The sequence below is a fragment of the Gopherus flavomarginatus genome, chromosome 3 (assembly GCF_025201925.1).
Source record: "Gopherus flavomarginatus isolate rGopFla2 chromosome 3, rGopFla2.mat.asm, whole genome shotgun sequence".
NCBI lineage: Eukaryota > Metazoa > Chordata > Testudines > Testudinidae > Gopherus > Gopherus flavomarginatus.
In genome coordinates this window covers 69424281-69448038 of record NC_066619.1, presented here as the reverse complement: position 1 = coordinate 69448038, position 23758 = coordinate 69424281, and the positions used below count along the sequence as shown (strand labels likewise).

Genomic DNA, 23758 nt, shown 5'->3' with positions numbered 1-23758 from the left:
ATAGGTTTATATTGTTTTTTTGTATTTACATGTGTGTAGTTGCTGGAATGTGTTAAATTGTATTCTTTTTGGATAAGGCTGTTTATTCATTTTTTCCTTTAAGCAATTGACCCTGTATATTGTCACCTTGATAAAGAGACCATTTTATGTCTTTTTTTTTCTTTTTATATAAAGCTTTCTTTTTAAGACCTGTTTGAGTGCTTTTCACTGGTTAAGGCTAAGAAACGAAGGGAGGGGGAAAATCTCTTTGTGTTAGATTTACTAAGCCTGACTTTGCATACCCTCTGGGTGAGGGGGGAGAGAGACTTGATCTCTCGGTACTTGTGTTTCAAGGACTTGAAGCAGGGAATCTCCTAGAGTACCCAGGGCGGGGAAATCTGGGAGGAGGTAAAGAGGGTGGAATCCCTTTGTTTAGATTCATGGAGCTTGAATCTGTATATCTCTCCAGGAACCCAGGGAGGGAACACCTGGAGGGGAACAGGGAGAAGGGAAGTGGGTTATTTCCCTTTGTGGTGAGACTCAGGGCATCTGAGTCTTGGGGGTTCCCTAGGGAAGGTTTTGGGGAGACCAGAGTGAGCCAGACACTGGAATTCTGGCTGGTGGCAGTGATATCAGATCCAAGCTGGTAATTAAGTTTGGAGGTTTCATGCTAGCTTCTCATGTTCTAAACTCTAAGGTTCAGATCTGAGTAGGAGAGTTACGACAACTTGTTAATCCTCTGCCACAGATTCCAAGGGATTGCAGCCTTGTTAGTTCCCAAATTGTAGGAATCTGTACCATGCCATTTAGCAATCACTGGAGCTGGGACCAAAGCAGCATAGAGCTGAGCTGCATATAGACCAGGCTGAAAGCCGCCAGCATTCAGCAGCTGTGCCCTGGTTTCTCTTGTCACCTGCAGCAGCGAGATGTCAGCCATCAGGTTGGCCGCCTGTGAAAAATTGTTTTTAGACTGAGTTCCCTGCAAAGCTGCCCTGCAAGCCGTGACCTTTTGTCCGTATGCACAATCACCTTCCCTCCAATCCTAACACTCACCATGATTGGGGTGCTTGCAGAGCTGTGTGCCTGCCTAGAGTCTCAAAGAAAAAGTGATTTCTGCTAGGAAAATGCCCTTCTTACTAAAATGTTTCAATCATTTGCTGGAATGTAACAAATCTCTCTTCTGTTCAGCACACACCTTGAAAAACATGCCACGCACCCCCGTGGACCGGCTTTGGCAGATAAGGAGGAACCCTAGGCACAGCAAAGAAGATATGTTTCAGGAGGTGCTGCAGCCCGATGAGAGACAGACCAGGGAACGGAAAGAGTGCTGGGAAGCTGAAAGGCAGGACACAAAAGAGAATGCTGCATTTGCTAGGCAAGCAACAGAGCGGATGATAAAAGTTATGGAGGATCAGACAGAGACGCTCAAGTCTTTGATACAACTGCAGACTGAACAGACCCATGGCCAACCTCCACTGCAGCACATGCAGATGTACAATTCTTTGCCAACTCCACCTCCTCTATGCCCACGCATTCCTTTCCACTTCACAGCACTCCTGAGTTTTCCCATCACTGCACCCCATCTCACAATTTACATAATGAAAGCTGGAGCTACACACAGTTGTGAGGTTTTACCCCTTTTAACAATTAATAGAGACTAAGATATTTAATGGTACGGTGTTTTTATTCTGTGTTCTACAAAAGCATATAGCAATCAATTCACTCTCAGGAACAGGCTTCTAAAGCATTGGGCTGCATGGATCTTGGGCCCCAAAATTGAACATGGATGCACCAGGGAAGCAACTCCCATGCAGACATGTGTTAGTGCCCCTCATTATCAAAGTGGTTCCTCAAAGCCTCTCTGATGTTAATAGCAGCCCTCTGGGCTCCTCTGACAGTCCTAGCATCTGGCTGTTCAAACTGTGCAGCCAAGCGCTCTGCCTCAGTGCTCCACACCTGAGTAAACATTTCACCCTTAGATTCACACAGATTATGCAAAGTGCAGCACGCGGCTATGACCACGGGAATATTATCCTTGTTAAGGTCTAGCCTGCCATTGAGACACCTCCAGTGAGCTTTCAGACGGCCAAAGGCACATTCAATTACCATGCAGCACCTGCTCAGTATGGTGTTAAAAAGCTCCTTGCTGCTGTCCAGGTGCCCTGTGTAAGGTTTCATGAGCCAGGGCTGTAAGGGGTAAAATGGGTCTCCCAGAATTACTATGGGCATTTCCACATTCCGCACTGTGAACTTGTGGTCTGGAAAGAAAGTCCTTGCCTGCAGCTTTCTGTACAGGCCACTGTTCCTCAAGATGCGTCCGTCATGCACCTTTTCAGACAAGCCTGCATCGATGTCCGTGAAACGCCCCTGGTGATCCACAAGTGCCTGCAACACTATGGAGAAGTATCTCAATCTGATGTCCTTGTGCTGCAGGTTGGGAGATAGCTCAGCACATTGCTCCATGAAGGTTGCTTTTCGCATGCTAAAGTTCTGTACCCACTGGTCATCATCCCACACCTGCATGACAATGCAATCCCACCAATCAGTGCTTGTTTCCCCAGCTCAAAGGCAATGGTCTACCATATGCAGCTGGCTCTGTGAACGCACAAAGCACTCATAAGTTGCTGCCATCCATATCACACTTGGGTGCCTGCAATTCATCCTTTGCTAATTTTGCGAGTAACTCTGCGAGTAACTGTGCTGCCATGCACAATGTCCTCATGACATCTAACAGCGCATCGGAGAGAAGTACAGGATCCATCTTCTATCACTGCAGATGCTTGCACGCACTACAAAGAATGACAGTTGGAAAAAAAAAAAAAGCATGAAAAGAAGCCAGAAAGCTTTGGAGGGGTGGGACACAAAACGGTGCATGACGGTACACTTTGCACATCCCAGGATGTGCCACGCTCCGTTTCCACATTCCCACAACACCTAGCAACGGACGGTGTTGCTAAGCACTGTGGGATACATATCCACAGTCCATTGCTCTTGCTGTCAACAAAGGTGCCCCGAATGATCACAGAAACCCCCTTGGGAGCTGCCAACCGATGTGCCAAGACTACTTCTATCCCTGTTTTCCCTGCCAGCTTAGGACTTCAGCACCCTGTCATACTGAGCCGGACACTCTTGTCTACTTCAACAAAGATTCAGAGTCCGAATTACCTGCCCCAAAGCTGCAGGTTTACCTGAAAACAGCTCCCAGAAGTGTGCTTGTCTTTAGCACCCAGATGCCCAACTCCCAATGGGGTCTAAACCCAAATAAATCTGTTTTACCCTGTATGAAGCTTATGCAGGGTAAACTCATAAATTGTTCGCCCTCTATTACACTGATAGAGAGATATGCACAGCTGTTTGCTCCCCCGGGTATTAATACATACTCTGAGTTAACTAATAAGTAAAAAGTGATTTTATTAAATACAGAAAGTAGGAATTAAGTGGTTCCAAGCAGTAACAGACAGAACAAAGTCAGTCACCAAGCAAAATAAAATAAAATACGCAAATCTATGTCTAATCAAACTGAATACAGATAAGATCCTCACCAGTTCCAGAATGCTCCTTTTACAGGCCAATCTCCTTTTAGCCTGGGACCAGCAATCACTCACACCCCCTGTAATTACTGTTCTTTGTTTCAGTTTTCTTTAAGTATCCGGGGGTGGTGGAGCGGCTCCTTCTTTAGCCAGCTGAAGACAAAATGGAGGGGTCTCCCAGGGGTTTAAATGGTCTCCACCCACAGGAGAGAGTCTACCTCCTCACCCTGTGTAGAATCCAGTCACAAAACGGAGATTTGGAATCACAAGGGCACGGTCATATGCCCATGCATGACTCAGGACCTGCAGGCAGCAGTCATTACCCACATTCTACCTTGAATGTCCTCAGGTAGACTTCTTATGTGGATTGGAGTCTTCCAAGCTCTTTTGTCTGTTAAGTGCTTCTGGATTGAGCATTTAATTTGCACATTCCTTTCCCAAGAAGTGACCAAAAGGGCTACTTAGAAATCAAGCAATTATACAGCCAATGTTCATAACGCTGAACACACAAATGGTGCCTGCATACAACTAGGATGAACATAACCAGTAGATCGTAATCTTTACATGTAGAAAAACCCTATTTCAGTTATATCATACATACATTTATGAGCACCCCCACCCCATAAAGCCTTATGGGGTACACTGTTACAGGATACATATCCACAGTCCATTGCTCTCGCTGTCAACAAAGGTGCCCTGAATGTGGACACGATCTGTCGACAGAGGGAGCAAATGTAGACATGCTTTCATTCTTTTTATAGCATAAAGTTTACAAAACACTGCTTTATTTCTGCATTATTTGTGAGTGAGTAACTGTATATGTATCATGTATTCCATTTTTTTTTTTAGCCCTTGCATATTCCATATAGAGTCACTGCCCCCTAGCTCAAAAATATAAAGATATCTTGGGTCCCAAAAATAAGTTATTGGCAGCTGTAGCTAAGAAAAATGATTTCTAGAATAAACTGAAAATATTATGCAATATTTCTCCGTATTAGGTTTGGTAATGGGAGCCAGCAGCTGATGATTCAGCTGTCATGATAAGGTTAATCTGAAAAAATATTAGGGTGACCTCAACAAAATAAGCTAAATCAGTGAAGACTCTCACACTGTTTAACACACAAGGCCAACGAGTATATCATAATCACATTGTTGGCGTGGACTGACAAGAGTTCTTTGAAAAGCAGATATTGATCTTAAGGTGTAATCTTAAACTATTTCAAATACAAAAAGTCAAAGAAAAAATACAATTTCTCATTTGGTGTTCTTTTAACATTAGTGCAGAAGTGTACAGCTTTATCTAGTTATTAGTTTCAAATAAAATCAAAAGTCTGTGACAAAAATATCTGGGAAGAAAAATATGAATTTTTTAAAATATGCATTAAAGCGCAGTAGTAGTTTCAGGAATATAATTTCAAAAAGACCTCTTGGAGTTGCCCACATAATTGGGCATTCTGCTGCTCTTTCATTTGCATTTCCAATGCAGAGTCATGATAAAAATCCTATAAAAATGGCTGTTTCGTTTCTATGCCCATTTCTAGAATGAAAATTTTCAATATGACAGGTTCACCCACACATATTTCAATTATGTACATGCGCTTTTCACATAGTAAAGGCTGATAGGATCATCAAATTTGTTCAGAAAAGAATGCACTTTCATAAAGTTACTTTGTGCTCTTCACAAGTGACAAGTATGGAGAAAAACAGACTTCTTAATAATAGGGCTTTTCTCTGATCCCACTGATATGGTTTGTTTCTTTTTTTAAGCAAAGGCCAATATATTTTAAAATGGAAGCCCAAAGCTAGACTCCTAAATCTTTATACAGACTCATAAATGAGGTCTTTTTAAAAGTACTGGTGGGAAGCAAAAGTTCTGTCTGACATCAATGGGATTTGATGACTACTCAATGCTTTTGAAAACCAGGACAGCTAATTAATAGCCTAAATATGGCCAAAGAAACCTAATTTTAGGCTGTTTTGTTTTTTTAATATTAGCCTAACCATGTTAAGTCAAGGTAGCTAGACTTATTCAAGGGAACATGAATCCCAACGCCTTAAGAGGGTCCTCTCTAACTAACAGTATTCTTTTGAGAAAAGATTCTTCCTTCACATATGCTATGTTTTTCCACACTGATTCCCACCTTTGAGAGAAATCTCCTGCTTCCCAAGTGCCTAAATTCCTTCATCTCCAGTGTCAAGTTTCTCTTTATAATTCACTTATTTCACCTAGCTTTCCACTCTTAGTTGGGAACAAAGTCATAGTCAACCCTGTACCTCATTTTGTAATTATACTACAGCCATCCAAGTTAACCTAGGAGTTCCTTGGCATAGGAATTGGTTTAAACCAAGTCTTTTGTAAACTGTTATGCACATCTGAGAGATACTACATAATTTCTCTCTTTGACAACTCATTTTCTCCTGGGAAAATGCTAGTACATGACCCAAGGAAGCACCATGTTTTAAATACATTTTGGTTCCCAAGTTGAGTTCAGCTTCACTGAGCTTTGACAAGGACAGAACTCAAGAGACTTTAAACAAAGTACTTTTTACTTATACACAAAGCGCTTCGCAACCAAACAATCTTAACTGAACTAGAACAGTAAACCTTATAAAAGTTGGTGACGAAGGGTGAACTCTATGGAAATTACTGATCAGCCTCCATCACCAAGATTCTGCAGTTAGATATAAAATAAAAAGATGCAAGACAACTGCAGTTTAACCGACATGAGTTTCACTAGGCCAACAAAAAAAACCAACAGCAAGTAAAGGATAAAAAGGAAGTGAGTTTATTGCCTCCTTACCTATAACTCTCTCACACAAGAAATCAGAAAACAAGCCAACCATTAAATTAATGTTTAATCATTCCCCACAGAATTTTCTTTCACTGTTCCTACCATGATAAAAAGTCTTCCTCAAGTTTTTTATAAGAATATTTACTGTATCTTCACGAGTGCAATAGACAATAGTGTTACTGAGACGAAAGTAATTGAAATGCCTCACGTTTCTGAGGTTCTGAACTTACAGGGTCTGACTGGCTTCCCAGTGAGTATCAGCAGTTAAAATAAGCAATGCCCTGGTATATTAAAAAGGGATAGAAACAATAATGAAACTATTTATATATGTAATGTATATAAGAAATCTTTATATAAAACAATGGTACTTTATTATCTGGCATAATGTGTCTCATTTTGGTTGTTTCACTCCAAGAACAGGAGATTATATGATTAAAAGGTTACATATTTGAGGCATTTCCTTCTGCTACTAGATTTCCATGCCACAGCTGGTTATCAAGATATTTTGTGTCTGGATTAAACAACTGGTTAATATCTTGAAAGTTAATAAATGTGCACATTTTCAAGGGGTATGGTGGAAAACAGATTACCGGGATTTAAAAAAAAACAAGTGTTTAATAACATCATTTAATAACATACTGTCACATGCATTCAACAAAGTGGGCATTCACCCACGAAAGCTCATGCTCCAATACGTCTGTTAATCTATAAGGTGACACAGGACTCTTTGCTGCTTTTACAGATCCAGACTAACACGGCTACCCCTCTGATACTTGACACCATAATCATGACAGTATGTTATTAAATGATGTTATTAAACACTTGTTTTTAGTGTTTGCTTTTTAAGCTCTTAGGAAATTTTACACATCCACACAATCCACTATATAAAAAGATTATTAAAGTTGCAAAGTCAAGTAGCCAAATACCCAGAAATACCAAATGTACAGCAGGGGTGGGCAAACTTTTTGGTCAGAGGAATGCATCTGAGTATGGAAATTGTATTGCGGACCATGAATGCTCATGAAATTGGGTGCTGGAGTGTGGGAGAGGGTGAGGGCTCCAGCTGGGGTGGGGGGCTCTGGTGTGCAGCCACAAATGAGTTTAGGGTGCTGAGGGGGCTCCACGCAGGGGGCGCAGGCTCTGGGATGCGGATGGAGATGAGGGGTTTGGGATGCAGGAGAATGCTCCAGGCTGGGACTGAGGGGTTCAGAGGGCAGGAGGGCGATCAAGGCTGGGACAGGGGGTTGGAGCACAGGAGGTGATCAGGGGCGTAGGCTCCGGGCGGCCTTTATCTCAAGCAGCTCCTGGAAGCAGAGGCCTGTCTCACCTCAGGGTCCTATCTGGAGATGCAGCCATGTGGCTCTGTACACTGCCCAGTCCGCAGGTGCCACCCCTGCAGCTCTCATTAGCCGCAGATCCCAGCCAATGGAAGCTGTGGGGGCAGCTCTTGGGGCGGGGGCAGCATGCAGAGCTCCATAGCTGCTCCTATGGGTAGGAACCAGAAGGGGAACATGCTGCTGCTTCTGGGAGTCATAAGGAGCCACAGCATGCATGGAGCATGGGAAAGTCCCCAATCCTGCTCCCCAGCTGGAGTGGGGCAAGCCCTGGACCATGATCCCCAGCAGGAGATCGAGGACCACATTAAAACATCTGAAGGGCCGGATGCGGCCCCTGGGCCATAGTTTGCTCACCCCTGATGTACAGACAACTTTAATTCAGCCCCCTTGTGTGCATGCATCATTATAAGTCTCTGATTACATAATCAAACTATTTTTTCATAGGATCCCTGCCTCATTCAATACACAGGATAGACCATCTCTGGATATAGATCAAGGTTATGTCATAAAGGAGACTGCTGTCTCTCGGACTTCGAAGGTCCTAGGTATCTCAAAACTGGCATCCAAAATTAGTTCAAACTTTTTACTTAATGTCTCTACGCCTCAGTTCCCTATCTATAAAATGGTGATGATACATACACACATATCCCAACACCTCACAGGAATGTTAAGAAAATTAATTAAAGTTAATGGAGCGCTCGGATAGTGTAGTAATAAGCACCACCGAAAAAAGTTATAAGGAAATTAATAATTTTGCCTTCAGAGCACATTTTGAATAGCAAGCAGTAAATATTGTGTCACACACTGAACAGTGGAGAAAAAATAAAATATAGAATAGCTGTTCTTTAAGTGAGCACAGTCTGCCCTATATACCACGGGTCCCCAACATGGTGCTCAAGGGCGCCATCGTGACCACCGGGGTGACTAAGTGCGCCCGTGTACTGGCCGGTGGATGAGCATCTGCCGAAATGCCGCCGAAATTCAACGGCATTTCGGCAGCAATGCCTCTGGATGACGCTGCTTGTCGGCGGCATTTTGGCGGATGCTCGTCCGTCGCCACGGTCCTGTGTGGCTCGCTGTCTAGCACCTGCCAGACAAAAAATGGTTGAGGACCACTGCTATATGCTGAATGAGGGGTCTGTGGAAAAATATCGCATGATCATTTTTGTTCTGTGTTTGTACAGACCCTTGTATGATGGGGTCCTGATCCATGACTACAGCTCCTAGGCACTCTCTTAATACAAATAATAAATAACAAGAACAAGAAGAATGGAAATAATGACTGGGTCATAATGTAAACAGCACAAAGGGACTGACCTAAGGTTTTGCAGACAACTTTCATTCTAGCATTTCCTAACTTGAGGTCTCAACTTTGCAACCTTAATAATATTTTTAACACAGTTATTTTGTATGCAATACAGAGATAATCTCTTTCCCTATTCTTACTCAACATGCCCTTTTTTATACATCCAAGGACTGCATTTACCCTTCTGGCTACAGCACTGCATGGGGAGCTCATGGTTATCTGGTTATTCACCATTACTTCAAACTCCTTAGGCCACAGCTTTCCAGAATGCAATTCCCCACCCTATATGTATGGCCTACAATCTTAGTTCCTAGATATACTATGTTTTATCTGGCTTTATCTAAACAGATACGTGTTTATGAACAGTTTACCAGGTAATCCAGATGTTCTCTGTAAGTGACTTGTTCTTACACTATTTAGCGCTCCATCAATTTTTATGAAGAAATCTGTGAATGTTATAATCAATAATTTTATATTATTTCCAGGATAACTGAAGAAAATATTAACCAGTGTTGGGACAAGAATCAATTCCTGGAAACACACTCAGTTGATGATGATTCCCCATTAAATATTACATTTTGAGATCCATCAATTATCCATCAATCCATCAACAATTTTATATGGTTGTGACACAGGAAGACTAGCCAAACTGTGCATGGCCCATAACAACTTAACAAGAGGCATTACAATTGTAACTAGATAATTCACTTGTATGTGAATTTCAAAGATGTACTAGACCAGCAATGATTAACCCATTAATTTGTAGTAACAGAAATCAAGGGTAAAGGCTAAGTATATCAGCCTGTGTTTACCTATATCCTATTAGAAGTTTACCAGTGTAACCAAATTAGCTTTTAGATGCTAAGACCTTTTCGTGCCTTAATTGCTCTCACAGACAACTTTGTTAAGTTAACCTTATGATCAAAGGTGTGAGACACTGCCGGAAATTAATATATTGTCTTCAGCTTATCTGTCTCTGTTATAATGAAGGACCAGCTAATTGCCTTATGCAAATGAGTAACTACATTACCTGTATATGATAGGAAACTGAATGTTAACTTCGAAGAGTTGGGTCATTTTGTGCTCAACAAAGACGACTCCTCAGTCACCTGCTGTGCTCAAAGCACTTAAAAAACCTGCTTCGGCTCTAAGACAACCTTCAGGACTGATCCTTTCATCTCTAGTCTGCTTAACTTTAAACAGGGAAAGTTTAAGCCCTGGAACTGAGATCTTCCAACTAGTTTTTTGGAATACCCTGAAAAATGCATGAAATTACTAACAGCCTGTACATCCATGCTGTATTTGAATTCTAACCTTTGGGGATGATTCCAGAGAGACTTTTGCAAGAGAGCAGATTTCTCCAACACTGCTACAAGTCTAACATAAGGACCATACAAACATTTGTAATGTATATAATCTTTTAACCATTCCGTAACTATTTTTATTAATAAATCTTCAGTTAGTTTATTAAGGATTGGCTGATAGCATGGTATTAGGGTAAGATCTGAGACATATATTGATCTGAGGTTAAGTGTCTGGTCTTTAGGGATTAATACGAACCTCACATATGGATGAATTAGGTTTTCAATAACCCCTCACTATATTAGACCTGTTTACCTGAATAGAAGCCAAGGACTGGAATGCTAAAATGGGACTGTGTCTGGCTTCTTGTTAACCAGTGTGGTACTACAGAAGCTCTTTTGTTATTAGCTTGGTGAATCTAATTATAGAATAAACCACCAGTTTGGGGGGACTGTCTGCCCTGTTTCCTGCAGTCTGCCCTAAGTGTGGCATTCCTCAGTGTGATCCATCCTGGCACCTGGTCACAATAGTATATTGATATTTTACTATGCTAATTCTTTAATCAGACTGTCGCACATAAAGAGAAGCCCATAGGCACTGCATTAATAGTCACCAACATCAAACACATTTGTAAGCCATAGAATCCATGCCTGCCAACACTACACAGAGTGAGGAAGTGAAACTTTCGCCAAGGACCCTAAGACAAAAACCTCCCCCCTAAAAAAAAGTGTTGTGGGATCTTTAACATTCCCATATAGCAAGAATCATTTTTTCAAATGTTATCTAACAGAATTGTACACAGTAAATGCAATGGAACTCAATTTATCTATATTAGAAAAATGAGTGACTGAGCTGATAAAGTTAGAATTTAAACTCCTTATCCCAGCTATTCTAGGTGTTCCAAACCGGATATTTAGCCAAGCCTCCAGCTATATGATAATTATATGGCTGAAATTTAGCTGTGAAAGACTGGCTGTACCTGTTCAACATATCCGTTCCTTCTTTAAAATCTTGCAATAAAGAAAATATATAAAGTTAGAACCTGTACATTTAACACTAGCTTGTTAAGCCCCAATATAAAAAAAACCAAATTATTAAACTCAGTTATGCATTTTAAAAGATATTTTATACTAGTACTTCAAAAAATATTTATACAATCTGTATCTGTTTATACATAATGCATATTTAATTAACATGAACACATGCTTAATAATTAATAGAACTGCAAAATCTTTTGAAGATATGCAGGAAATAATATGGAGGGGTTGAAAACAACTGAGGGGCAGTTATGGGCCAAATAGTCCCCTTCTCTTCATTTTTTTTTTACTATCCTGTTGCTGTCTGTATGCAGCGCTGCAGGACTTATGCATTTTCACTCCTCGTTCTCCCTGCCTCTTCCACACAACTTTTAAAAAGGGGGTTGCAGCATTTATACAATAAAGAGAAAGTAGAAATCACCATCTTTTCTTTATTAAATTCTAGTATCAGCTTTAGTTTTTCTATAAGTACTAGAGTATTTCTTCAGCGTTTCTAAAAGAAAAACATACTATCCCCACTTTGCTAAACCCAGCAAACTTTCTAGACATAAGTCCTCCCCATAATGCTTTTTTTTAAATGCAAGTTTTTATTAAGTGATATTATAGAAGTAAATGAATAAACTTAAATGCAGCCATTAACAACTATGAAAAAAGGCTCACGCCCAATAATTTTCTACAAGCAAATATGAATCAAATGCAGACAGTCTAGCTTTTAAGAATTCTGAATATCTCAAGAATTAAGAACACACAAACATCCACTGCAGGAATGTAGAGATGCTTGCAGCTTTCTTGGTATTAAGTAAATAATGTGACTACACAAGTGTGTTAACAAATTTTAATTTCTAGCAAATGGAAATGTCACTTAATGATCATAGGCATGTCTCGGACCATAAAAAGTTCAGAAGAGCCACTGACACAAGCAATGGGCTAAGGCATGGAATCACAGAACTGGAAGTGACCTCAAGTGGTCATCTAGTCCAATCCCCTGTATTCAAGGCAGGACTAAGTAGTATATAGACCATTCCTGACAGGCGTTTGTCCAACCTGCTCTTAAAAATCCCCAAGGATGGAGATTCCACAACCTCCCTAGGCATTTTATTCCAGTGCTTAACCACTCTGACAGGAAGCTTTTCCTAATGTCCAACCTAAACCGCCCTTGCTGCAATTGAAGCCCATTGCTTCTTGTCCTATCCTCAGAGGTTAAGAACAACAATTTTTCTCCTTCCTCCTTGTAACAAACTTTTATGTACTTGAAAACTTAGCATGTCCCCTCTCAGTCTTCTCTTCTCCAGAATAAACAAAACCAGTTTTTTCCATCTTCCATCGTAGGTCATGTTTTCTAGACCTTTAATCACTTTTGTTGCTCTTCTTTGGACTTTCTCTCATAGGCCCTGACTCCATGGGTGCTCCAAGAAACACTAGGAGAGAGGGGGGAAGAAGGGGAACGCCGCGCACTAGGGGAAGAGACAGGGCTGGGGCGGGAATTTGGGGAAGAGGTCCAACAGGGGCAAGGAAGGGGCAGAGTTGGGGCAGGGACTTTAGGGAAGGGGTAGGAATGGGGCGAGGCAGGGGCAGGGTATGGATGGAGTCGAGGAGGGGCTACGGGTGCGAGCACTCGCTGGCGCCGGAAAAAGTTGGTGCCTGTGCTTTCTCCAATTTGTCCACATTTTTCCTGAAAAGTGGTGCCCAGAACTGGACACAATACTCCGATTGAGGCCTAATCAGCGCACAGTAGAACAGAAGAATTACTTCTCGTGTCTTGCTTACAATACTCCTGCTAATACATCCCAGAATGTTTGCTTTTTTTGCAACAATGTTACACTGTTGACTCATATTTACCTTGTGATTCACTATGACCCCCAGATCCCTTTCAGCAGTACTCATACCTAGGCAGTCATTTCCCATTTTGTATGTGTGCAGCTGAGTGTTCCTTCCTAAGTCGAGTACTTTGCATTTGTCCTTATTGAATTTCATCCTATTTACTTTAAACCATTTCTCCAGTTTGTCCAGATCATTTTGAATTTTAATCCTATCCTCCAAAGCACTTGCAACCCCTCCCAACTTGGTATCATCTGCAAACTTTATAAGTGTACTCTCTATGCCATTAGCCAAATCATTGATGAAGATATTGAACAGAACCGAACCCAGGGTCATATTCAGAGTCATAACCCAAAGTTTAGAAATGCTGTCACACATTATACTGGTGTGGGAAGAGAGTATTAACTGAATAAAAATGTGCTACAAGAACATACAAAATGAAGCTGGGGGTGAGGTAAATAGTGGAAGGACAGGTAAGTCAGTCCAAAAACAAAATTTTATTTTCATCTGTAGCACACAGAGGTTTGGGGGAAATGCTAATTTCAAATACTCAGAAGATCAGTAACACACCAGCCTCAATCTACATTACTTGTGAATCCAAAATTCTAATGGACTTGAATGGGAATTTTGGATTCAAAAGAAATGCAGAATCAGGCCCACAGTGAACAGAAGAGAAAGGAATAAAAGATAGTATGCTCTATCTTTTACAAGGTTACAAAATCCTTTCCATTTCCTAAATAGCAGCTAATGCCTATACTTTCCTGGGAATTATCACAGAAACTTGTAGATAACTTTGGAAACCAGCTGGAATGATGAAGTAATGACAGACAGATTTTTTTTAAATAAATCTGAAGACCAATAAGTACAGTGAAGCCCAACTATCTTTAATTGTTACCTAAGCCTCCCAACTCAGTCCTACCCCAATTTTCTGTTGCATCCACCTGTTTATTGTCTGAAATATAGAATGCAAGTTTCCTGAGGCAGGAACTGTTTTCTTTGTTAGTTATCAGTGCAGAGCAGAGCACAATGGGCCTTTGATCCTTGATTAAGATTACAGATGCTAATATAAAATAAATACTAAATATGAAGAAAAAGTGAAAAGTTGCGTTAGAACCTGTTATACTCACACTCCAGTGATCATTGAATCTGATTTATTTCCAAGGTAAAAAATGTTTTTAGAAATGTACAAAGAAAAATATTTAAAATCTGAAACAATTAACAAATATACACATAGGCTTTAAGATAGGGATTTCCAAAGGACTCTGAGGAAGTTAGGCATTCAACTTCCCACTGAATTTCCAAGGAATTTGGATGCTCAGCTCCCTTAGACACCTTTGAAAATCCCAGTCTAAAACTACAAATAAATACATACTTAAACAAAACAGTTTAGGAGCAGTTTCTCTTCTATTTAAATGTCAAGAGCCAAGTCAAGTCCCTCAGGGTCTGTGCCTTCCCTGCTACAGTTGCTATAACCAGTATTTAGAGCATAATAAGATGTAGTGAAATCACAGCTGGAACTCCACATTATCAGTGGCATTTGCTGCTACAGCACCACTATAGCCAACCTGTTTTATCTGTTTCATGTTCTGAATAAACCTAACAAAAGGATGAAAGTTTAAAAGAAAGGGTCATCATATACCCTATGAATTCTTTAGAAAACTGTACTATCAAGAAATGTGTGAATATATATTATTACAATTAATCTGTCTTATTTCAGCTTTGTGATATTTCATCAACTGAGCTGCTCGAAACAGAAATGTCATTTTGTTTTATTATAACTATTTTCAGGCAATAATAATTATTAAAGGCAATAATAAAAAGAGCTAAAATGACCACTATTTGTTAGTCACTAGTAACATACCTTTAGCCACAGCTTCTTTATACTTCTCTTTGGCAGAGTTAACTTCTTTTATTAATTGTCTGTAACTAGATTTTAATTTCTCCAGTTCTGTCTTTGTGACCTATGAAGAAAGCAAAAATAGGAAAGTTATTAAAACACTTACCTTCAGGAGTTATTAAAACACTTACCTTCAGGCTTCTTAACAGTAGGAAAAGATAATTACAGGATTTAATCTCCAAGAAATTAAGGATGTATGCTTTTTTCATTATTTCAGGGATGCTCTTAAATATATTGCCATACGCTATAATTAAAAGAAAAAAGAAAGTCTGTGTGTAAGTGGGACCTGCTGTCATCATAAATGTGTGGTGGAGCACATCAGGACATCTACTTTATTATTACTAAAACTGTGACAGTGCCCAAAGATCCAAGTCAAATCTTGCTAAAAAAAAAAAAATAGGATTTCAATTAGTTACTGTTTATACTTATCTGATCCTCATTACACTAAAAGAATTTCTTCCAAAGCCTGACACAGAGAAGTGACTGGATTTTAAAAATTTCTCAAATGCCATTAAAGGTGCCTTTGGATAGAAGAGTTAATCTCTTATGACCCAGGCCACTAGTTATGAGGTCTAGAGGAGCAACTGGCTCCTACAAAGAGATTGAAAATATGAGTCAGAGAATCTTTCTTTCCATAGACAACTGGACCAGCTCCGTGAACCAGGATATTTTTGGCAAAGAAGCTACAAGAATAGCATTACCTTTTACAGTTCAAACCTTTAGCACATTGTGGAGGAAAAGAAGTGAGCAACAAGTACAAAAGACCACTGGAGCATGGGATTGAGAAGACATTTGACAACACATTGGGCTCTGATATCAAAAAGAAAATCCTGAAGAGCTGTGCATTGAAAGAGAGGCAAAAGAGATTCTTTGATAGAGTGACTTCAAACATTCATGGACTAGGAGAGATCACTTGTGCTCAGTCAACCTGAGAGAACACTTAGCTTTTCTGCAAAATGGACTGCTCTTACATTTTTTCTCCATTATGAGGAATGTGAAGACTGGGATGGCTGGGGTTCATGATTCTCTTTTGCTAGGTTATATAAGCCTCAGCTACTGAATTATTTTACAAAACTAGCAATTGGTTAACTGTCAGAACTCCACAAGAAGCAACCAGGGCATGTCTTTCAATTCTTAGCTCTAATCTAGACCAGTTATGGAGAAGCTTAAGTCAGAGCAGGACCATTTCTAGAGTTATCCTGCTCCCACAAGCATGCATGCATGCACACACACACCCAATCAGTCAGATTTCCATGTGTTGTTAAAATAGAAACTACACAGGAAAGGACTTTTTGACAGACTAGACCTACAGGTTCCCAAGGAAGAAATACGGTTGGTGCTATGAAGCAATTAGTTTCTGCAGAAAAATATCTTGGGGCACTGGCTAGAAGATTGAATCAAAAAGACTCCGTTTTGAAGTTCTGAAAGGATGGTAAATCAGTGAAACCAAAGTAAACAAATGGAGTTGGACTCTTAAATGCCAAGGGTACTGATGTTACTCATCCCATGATTAGGAGGTGCTGAGCACAATTAGAAACTGGTCCTTTTACAGAAGAGTGGAGAACAAACACAGGGAATGAAATTAGTTATGAGAAATCTTTGAATTTAAATGTCTCACCTGTCTCAATACGCTCTTCTGTCGGTGATGAAAACAATGCCAGAAACTCCCTATCTGGATAAATCTAAGAGGATTAAGATAGTCAAAGTTATCTTTGGTTTTATCTACATGGTGTCTCAGTCCACACCAGAGAGGTGTACATTCTAATGCAAACCAGAGTGTCGCACACCAAGTGTCTTGTGTGGACCCTGCTGGTGCACACTAACATTCCCTAGAACATGTTAATATAGTCACATTTCAAACAATAGTACATTAATGAATGCCAGTAAGTGCACAACATGCTGGTATGCATTAGAATTTACACTCCTTCTGCTGTGGAATAAGGCATTGAGTAGACCATCCCTAAAGTGAGTACTACTAGCATCCAGGGCTGTGATGTGTATCTGATATTTTTGTCTTAGTAACATCATAAGCCCCTCTTTTTCTCCAATTTTTACAGAAAGAAGAATATCTGAGATTCGCAATGGGATTGGAATAAACCTGAAGGTAGAGTCTTTACCATTGACATGTGTGGAAAGCATGATTTTTGTTTGTTTTCAAGTAAGTCCTTAAGGGATGTATCAAAGGATTCCTCAAACAAGGATTCTCTGGAATATGAAACGATCATGTTTTTATTTTGCTATTATTACTCCTCTATGGCAAGATTTTATCCAGCATAAACTATGGACTATAATCAGCACAGCTGATAATCTTGTTGAATATTGGATAGTGTCCTAGGGGGCTATGGGTATTTTGATATTCTATCTAACAAGGCAGAAATTTTGCTGTGTATCATCTAAGGGGTCTTAAGTGGACAAGTAAGTAGCTCAATGAGCCATTCAATAAGTGCTCCAAAGGCACAAAACCATTGGACAGACAACAGCAGGTAAGACTATAAGAATACACAGTATCTCATCAGAAATGGATCCATACACTTGTATAGAGAACCTCAGGAAGGGCCTGAAAAACTCAACACCTAGAAGACAACATAGTCTACTGGCCAGGGTAAAAAAATACCTGTGTGGCCTTGCTCCAAAACCATGATCTGCTTCAGCTAAAAAATAGGCCTCACAAGGCTCATCATGCACTGTAGTTAATTTACTGTCAAAAAAAAATTAAAAATACATATATACATGCACACACACACCCACACACACAAATAAATAATAAAAAACTTGTTATTCGGGTTGGTTGATCAGCAGAATTTTTTTTTGTCAAATATATTTGTGATCTTACACTCCGTATTCTTTATGAAAATATAATTATGATATGGGTATGACATAAACTTTATGCAAGATGGCTCATGTAAGATATCTTTGGAAAGGTTATGATTTACTGAATGTGATTATCCAATTTGTATGCATGTATCACTTCCTTATCTAAAGTTAGGAATATTGACTATGTAACTGTGTGTGTTTGGGAGACACCCACCAGACAACCAGCTATAATAGCCCTGATGGCCCATTAAGAAGAAACAATAGAACTGTGAAGATACTAATCTCTCTCCTTCCTGACAGTCCTCCTGGGACTAGCTGTGACACTACTAGGTCAAGTGGTCCTGCCATGTGGTACTAAACACTATCTTGGACTTCTAGTAATTTTCCACTCACAGGAGGGGGTGGTCAAGTTTGGGAAACAAAAGTCTTCCCGCCTTATGTAAATTCTATTTACGGCTGGGAGGGAAGACATTCCAGAGTCTCCTCCATTGCCTACACAAGAAGAAAGCTTGCTGAAAGTACCTGAAAAGACACAAAAAACCAACCCAAAGGGAAAGGCAGAGGTAAGTCCAGACTGAGACAGAAGTCCAGTCTGTAAGAAAAATAACTGGAACTCTGAGCTACATAAACTCTGAATCTTGCCTAAATTCAATAGTTAGGGTGAGGAATTACATTTTGTAACCTGTTTCTTTAGTGATTTGAACTTAGTTTGCATGTTTTGTTTTATTTGCTCAGTAATCTGCTTTGTTCTGTTTGCTACCCCTTTAACCACTTAAAATCTGCCTTTTATAGTTAATAACATTTATTTTCCTTATTATTAAACCCAGTTTCTGTAATTTCTAATGGGGGAGGACGGCAAGAAATTGTGCTCATCTCCTCATTGAGAGAGGGGGCAGATTTCACAATATACCTTTGGGTCTGCACTCCAAGTGAGGTGGGCACCTGAGTACTGGGGCAAGTCCCTTAAGCTGAGTCTTTCCGCAGCGGGCTGTGTGTGTGCTAGAGGAGGCTTAGGAGTCTGGCTCAGCAAGACAGTCTAAAGAGGGGGCCAAGCTGGCAGAATAGGCAGGTTCAGTGGTATCTCAGCATATCAGGCCCAGGTGGCACCTTGAAGGGGGGCAACCCATCACAATATTGCCATATAAATGTTATTTTTTTTCTGTCCTATAGCAGAACATGGTATAATATAGAGTTCACTCCAGTGTTCTTCCACTATCATGTCCTTTTTCCCTCTCTCTAAATTGTTTTCTACCCACCTTAGATTTTGTGTCTCCTCTTTTCCCTTCCCCTTGTCCCTTCACTCACTCACTCTCGCTCCATATTTTGTCCTTTTTCTTCCTAACTTATTCCATCAATCTTTCTCATCACCCCAGAATATCTGATACACCCGAGCACATCTATTCATAGGCCCACACACAGGACTTGGAATTTTACCAGGCACCCAATAGGCTGAGAAGTCAAACTATTAACCACAGAGTAGTAAGGAGGACATCCATGTGACGTGTCAATCTCCCACCAGCTGCTGGGAAAGCGGAGGTTGCTGGGATTCCTAATAGGAAGCTGTCCCCTTAAATTTCAATAGTAATATTGTATCCAATGAAGTTAACCAAGGGATGATTATTGCTCATTGAAAACTTGTTGCGATACTTGTTTGGGGGCTCCATTATTCATATCAGTCTCTGGATCATAGGTATCAGATACATTTGAAGTCCACCCCAAAACCCACTGTGGCTGCTGAAAGGGAGAATTTTTTTTAAACACAAGCTTAGATTCCTCAGAAATTTACAGCACTCATCAAGAAAAGCTTTTACTTGCCTTAGATTAGTGGATTTTTCAAGCCCTGACCCCAGGAATGCCTAGAGGAGACAGGAGAAGGGATTCACACAGTCACGCTCTACTGGAAGGAGAAAATTTCCAGAGCGGTTAGCCTAACTGAATTCATTTTCAGGACAGTTTCCCATCTCTGTCTTTTCAGCTAGTAACTTGTAGAAAAATGGAGGAACTGGATTAAACAAGAAGAAAATGCAATCCAATTATAAAAAATCAGTATTTGTACTGCAAGATAAAGAGGAACGGTGGCATCTGCAGTATTTACGTGAATATTTATATGAAATAATTCTATATACTACTTTATAAAGCTTTAGTAATTTAGAAAATTAAAAAAAAACCCACGTATAATAAGGTACCTTGAACATCTCTGCCTCAATTTGCTGATGAACACCTATGTAACTCTTCTTTACTTGTTGCTTGTCTTTGATCATCATTGTAAGTCTATGTAGTGGCCCAGAGTTAAGATCTTCTGCATGTGTCTTCATTATCCTGCTAAGTTGCTCTGTCTGCTGTACCATAAGCAGCCAAGACTGGAAGAAGGAAAATGGAGAAAAACTTATCTGCTATTGCACGATCAAAAGAAACTGTTGGAAAAGTACGTTATTATTTAAAGGGGTTTTAGAAAGAATATTTTTCAACATTTGCCTGAATGAACACTTTAAATATAGAAACCATGTCTTTAACCCACCCACGCAAGGGAATTAGAGATGTATTAATGATGTATTATAGTCACATTTCAGCATTACACTAAAGTCTAGGTCTGTCATGAAAACCATTAACCCTCACTTGAGCTATCACTCAAATTTCTTTACTTTGACAGACATGCTCCCAGTGTCCTTTGTTCTTCCCTTTCTTGTATGTCTTTCCACTGTCCTAGGCAGATTTTTTCTTTTATTTAAATCAATCTCAATTACATGACTAATTCTCTTGGCGATAGCAGTGGCAATTTTTAGTAGAGTAAAATCGGGTCTCTCTTTATGTTACACACAGGGCCAGAACTTCTGCTGGAGTAAACTGACATTGCTCCACCAACTTCACTGGAGCTATACCAATGTACACAAGCTGTTGACATGAGCCTCAAACTGGCATTTAACTTGAATAAAAGTATTTGATATCCCCTGGAACCTTGTTCAGTTCTGCTGATGAGAACAGAATGGGGTTCACTGGGCATTCAACTTTATGATAGTATAATTTTTGTACTTCAGCACTGCTGAAGGTACCAATGTTTTTTTAATTACCACAATTGACTGAGTTCTCCTTTTCCCATCTCATCTGAAAAAAGGCACTTCCAATCTGTGCATGCCCCCTTAACACCAGACTAGACTGAGTTTATCAGAAACCTAAATGGAAGACCCGAAACCTATTAAATTATGCATAGCATTTCTTACAGTACTTAAGTGTTCTCTGGAATTCTCTCAGCAAGGTACTGAAACAGTCCTATTACAGTGTGCTTAAACAATGGTATCTAAAAGCTGAAAAATAAAATTAAGGAACTGACTACTTACAATCATATAGGAAAAGTTATTTTTTCTTATCCAAGAGAGCAAAGAATATATTATTCTCAATTCTATTGTCTAAAAAGGGTGCTGTATGGAATTGCTAGCACAGAATAGCTGCTGCATTTCACTCCCTCAGAAATGCCAACATTTTAGGTATAACAATCACTCCAGCACTAAATATGCACAGTATTTGGGATTCTATGGTATAAAAAATACATGTATTTGGTGGGAAATATTGAGTTCCAGTGTGAAGTATACTGTGTAAAAAACATGATAAAAATATTAGACTCCTATGGTGTTTAAACTGAAAATCATTCTCTTGGTCAGCCAAAATTAGAGCAAAGAAACAGAAATGACAAATATTGTAATAAATAGTAACTGACATTTACAATAATTGAAGTAAAAAATGTTCAAAAGTGGCTGAATGGAGAAAAGGATGGGGACATGATAATGAAAAGAGAATTCATATTGTTTATAGACTGTGTGGCCAGAAGTGAACATTTTAATCGTTTTGTCTGATGTCCTGTATAACACGGGCCATAGGACTTGCATGAATCAACTCCAATATTCATTTAAAAATTTTCTGTGATGGAAAATCCACTACAACCAGGGCCAGCTCCAGGCACCAGCAAAGGAAGCAGGTGTTTGGGGCAGCCAATGGAAAGGGGCAGCACGTCCGGGTCTTCGGCAGCAGGTCCCTAAATCCCTCTCTTCCTCTTTGAGCTGCTGTTGAAGTGCCGCCAAAGAGGAAGGATGGGAGCGAAGGACCTACCACTGAATTGCCTTCGAAGAATGAAGCAGCGCTATACCCAGCCCTGACCCTTGGTAATTAACCTCACTATTAAAAATTTGTGCCTTATTTCTAATCTAAACTTGTCTAACTTCACTTTCCAGCCATTGGATCTTGTTACACCTTTGTCTGCTAGACTGAAGAGCCCTCTGGTATCAAACTTTTCTTCTCCAAGTAGGTACTTGTAGACTATAATCAAGCCACATCTTAACTCTTTCTTTGTTAAACTAAACAGATAGAGCTCCTTGAGTCTTCAACTATAAAAAATGATTACCTACCTTTCATAAATGTTGTATTTGAGATGTGCTGCTCACATCCATTCCATGTTAGGTCTGGGCGCACCACATGCACAGCTGCTGAACATTTCCCCCCAGTAGTATCTGTAGAAAGTGACCGTCACGGGTCGTAAGAAGGAACAGAGGGCACAGGGCCAGCAGCATCCCATACACCAGCACATTAGCACGGGACTCCAGGGGGTACCGGAGGCAGCCCTACGGATACCACTAAGGGAAAAATCTCCAGCAGCCGTGTACATGGGTGTGCACACGTCTAACATGGAATTGACATGAGCAAGCATTCAAAGAAGATTACATGTTTTCTAATTCTTTAATCTTTCTCCAGACTTTCTTCTGAACGCCCTCCAATTTATCAATATCTTTGAACTGTGGGCATCAGAAGCGGACACGGCACTCCTGTAGCGGTTGCACCAGTGCCTAATGCACAGATAATATAATCTCCCTACTCCTACTCAGGATTCTCCTGTTTATACAACCAAAGATCACATTAGCCCTTTGGCCACACTGTCACACAGGCAGTTCATGTTCAACTGATAAGCCACCTTAATCCCCTCATCCTTTTCAGAGGTACCGTTTCCCAAGACAAAATCCCCTATCATCTAAGTATGGCCTACATTCTTTCTTCCTAGATGTATTGACTTTTACATTTTGTCATACTAAATTGCATATTGTCTGCTTGTACCCAGCTTATTAAGCAATCCAGATAACTGAATCAATGACCTGGCCTCTTCATTATTCACCACTTCCTCAATGTCTATATACTCTGCAACTTTATCAGTAATGGTGTTATATTTTCTTCCAGGTCATTGATAAAAATGTTAAATAGTACAGGTCCAACAAGCAATCCCTGTGGAATCCCACTAGAAACACCTGCTCAGTGGTGAATCCCATTAATAATTACATGGAGACATATGAATTAGCCAGTATTTATCCATTTAATGTGCCATGTTGAATCTGCATTGCTCTAGTTTCTTAAACGAAATGTCCCATGCAGTCCCAAGTCAGATATCTTACAAAAGCTTATTACACTAACACTATTCCTTTATCATCCAAACTTGTAATCTCAACAAAATAGGTTATCAAGCTAGTTTGATAGGATCTATTTTCCACAAACCTATGCTGATTGGCTTTAACTATATTACTCTCCCTAAACTCTTTATCAATCAACTCCTGTATGAGCCATTCCATTATTTTGCCCAGGATCGATGTCAAGCTAACAGGCCTATAATTACTCAGGTTGTCCCATTTACCCTTTTTAAATATTGGCATAACATTAGATTTGTTCCGGTCCTCTGGAACGTCCATAGATTTACTGGAAAAAAAAATATTAACCAGTCCTGAGAGCTCCTTGGCCAGCTTTTTAAAACTCTCAGATGCAAGTTATCCAGGCATGCTGATTTAAAAAAAAAAAAAAAAAAAAAAAAAAAAGGTCTTGCTTTTGCAGCTGCTGTTCAATGGACAGGGAGTTGTGTAACCACGCTCCTCTATAACCTTGACTCTGCACGAGGATGTCTAATTGTAGCAGCTGCAT

At 40.0% G+C, this 23758-nt stretch overlaps 1 protein-coding gene across 18 annotated transcripts in view; it reads right to left on the bottom strand.

Moving 5' to 3' along the window:
* Positions 1 to 23758, bottom strand: part of FER (FER tyrosine kinase) — a 456227-nt gene that overhangs the window by 380634 nt on the left and 51835 nt on the right. For 17 of the 18 annotated variants that reach the window (XM_050945728.1, XM_050945722.1, XM_050945727.1 and 14 more), the window contains 2 exons: positions 19999 to 20172; positions 14963 to 15062 (listed from right to left, as the gene is read on the bottom strand). In XM_050945728.1, coding sequence (XP_050801685.1) covers positions 14963 to 15062; positions 19999 to 20160 — 262 coding nt within the window. In that variant the 5' untranslated portion in view covers positions 20161 to 20172. Of the gene's footprint in view, positions 1 to 14270; positions 14698 to 14962; positions 15063 to 19998; positions 20173 to 23758 lie in introns of those variants that run through there. The other variant, XM_050945740.1, reaches the window with a different exon arrangement.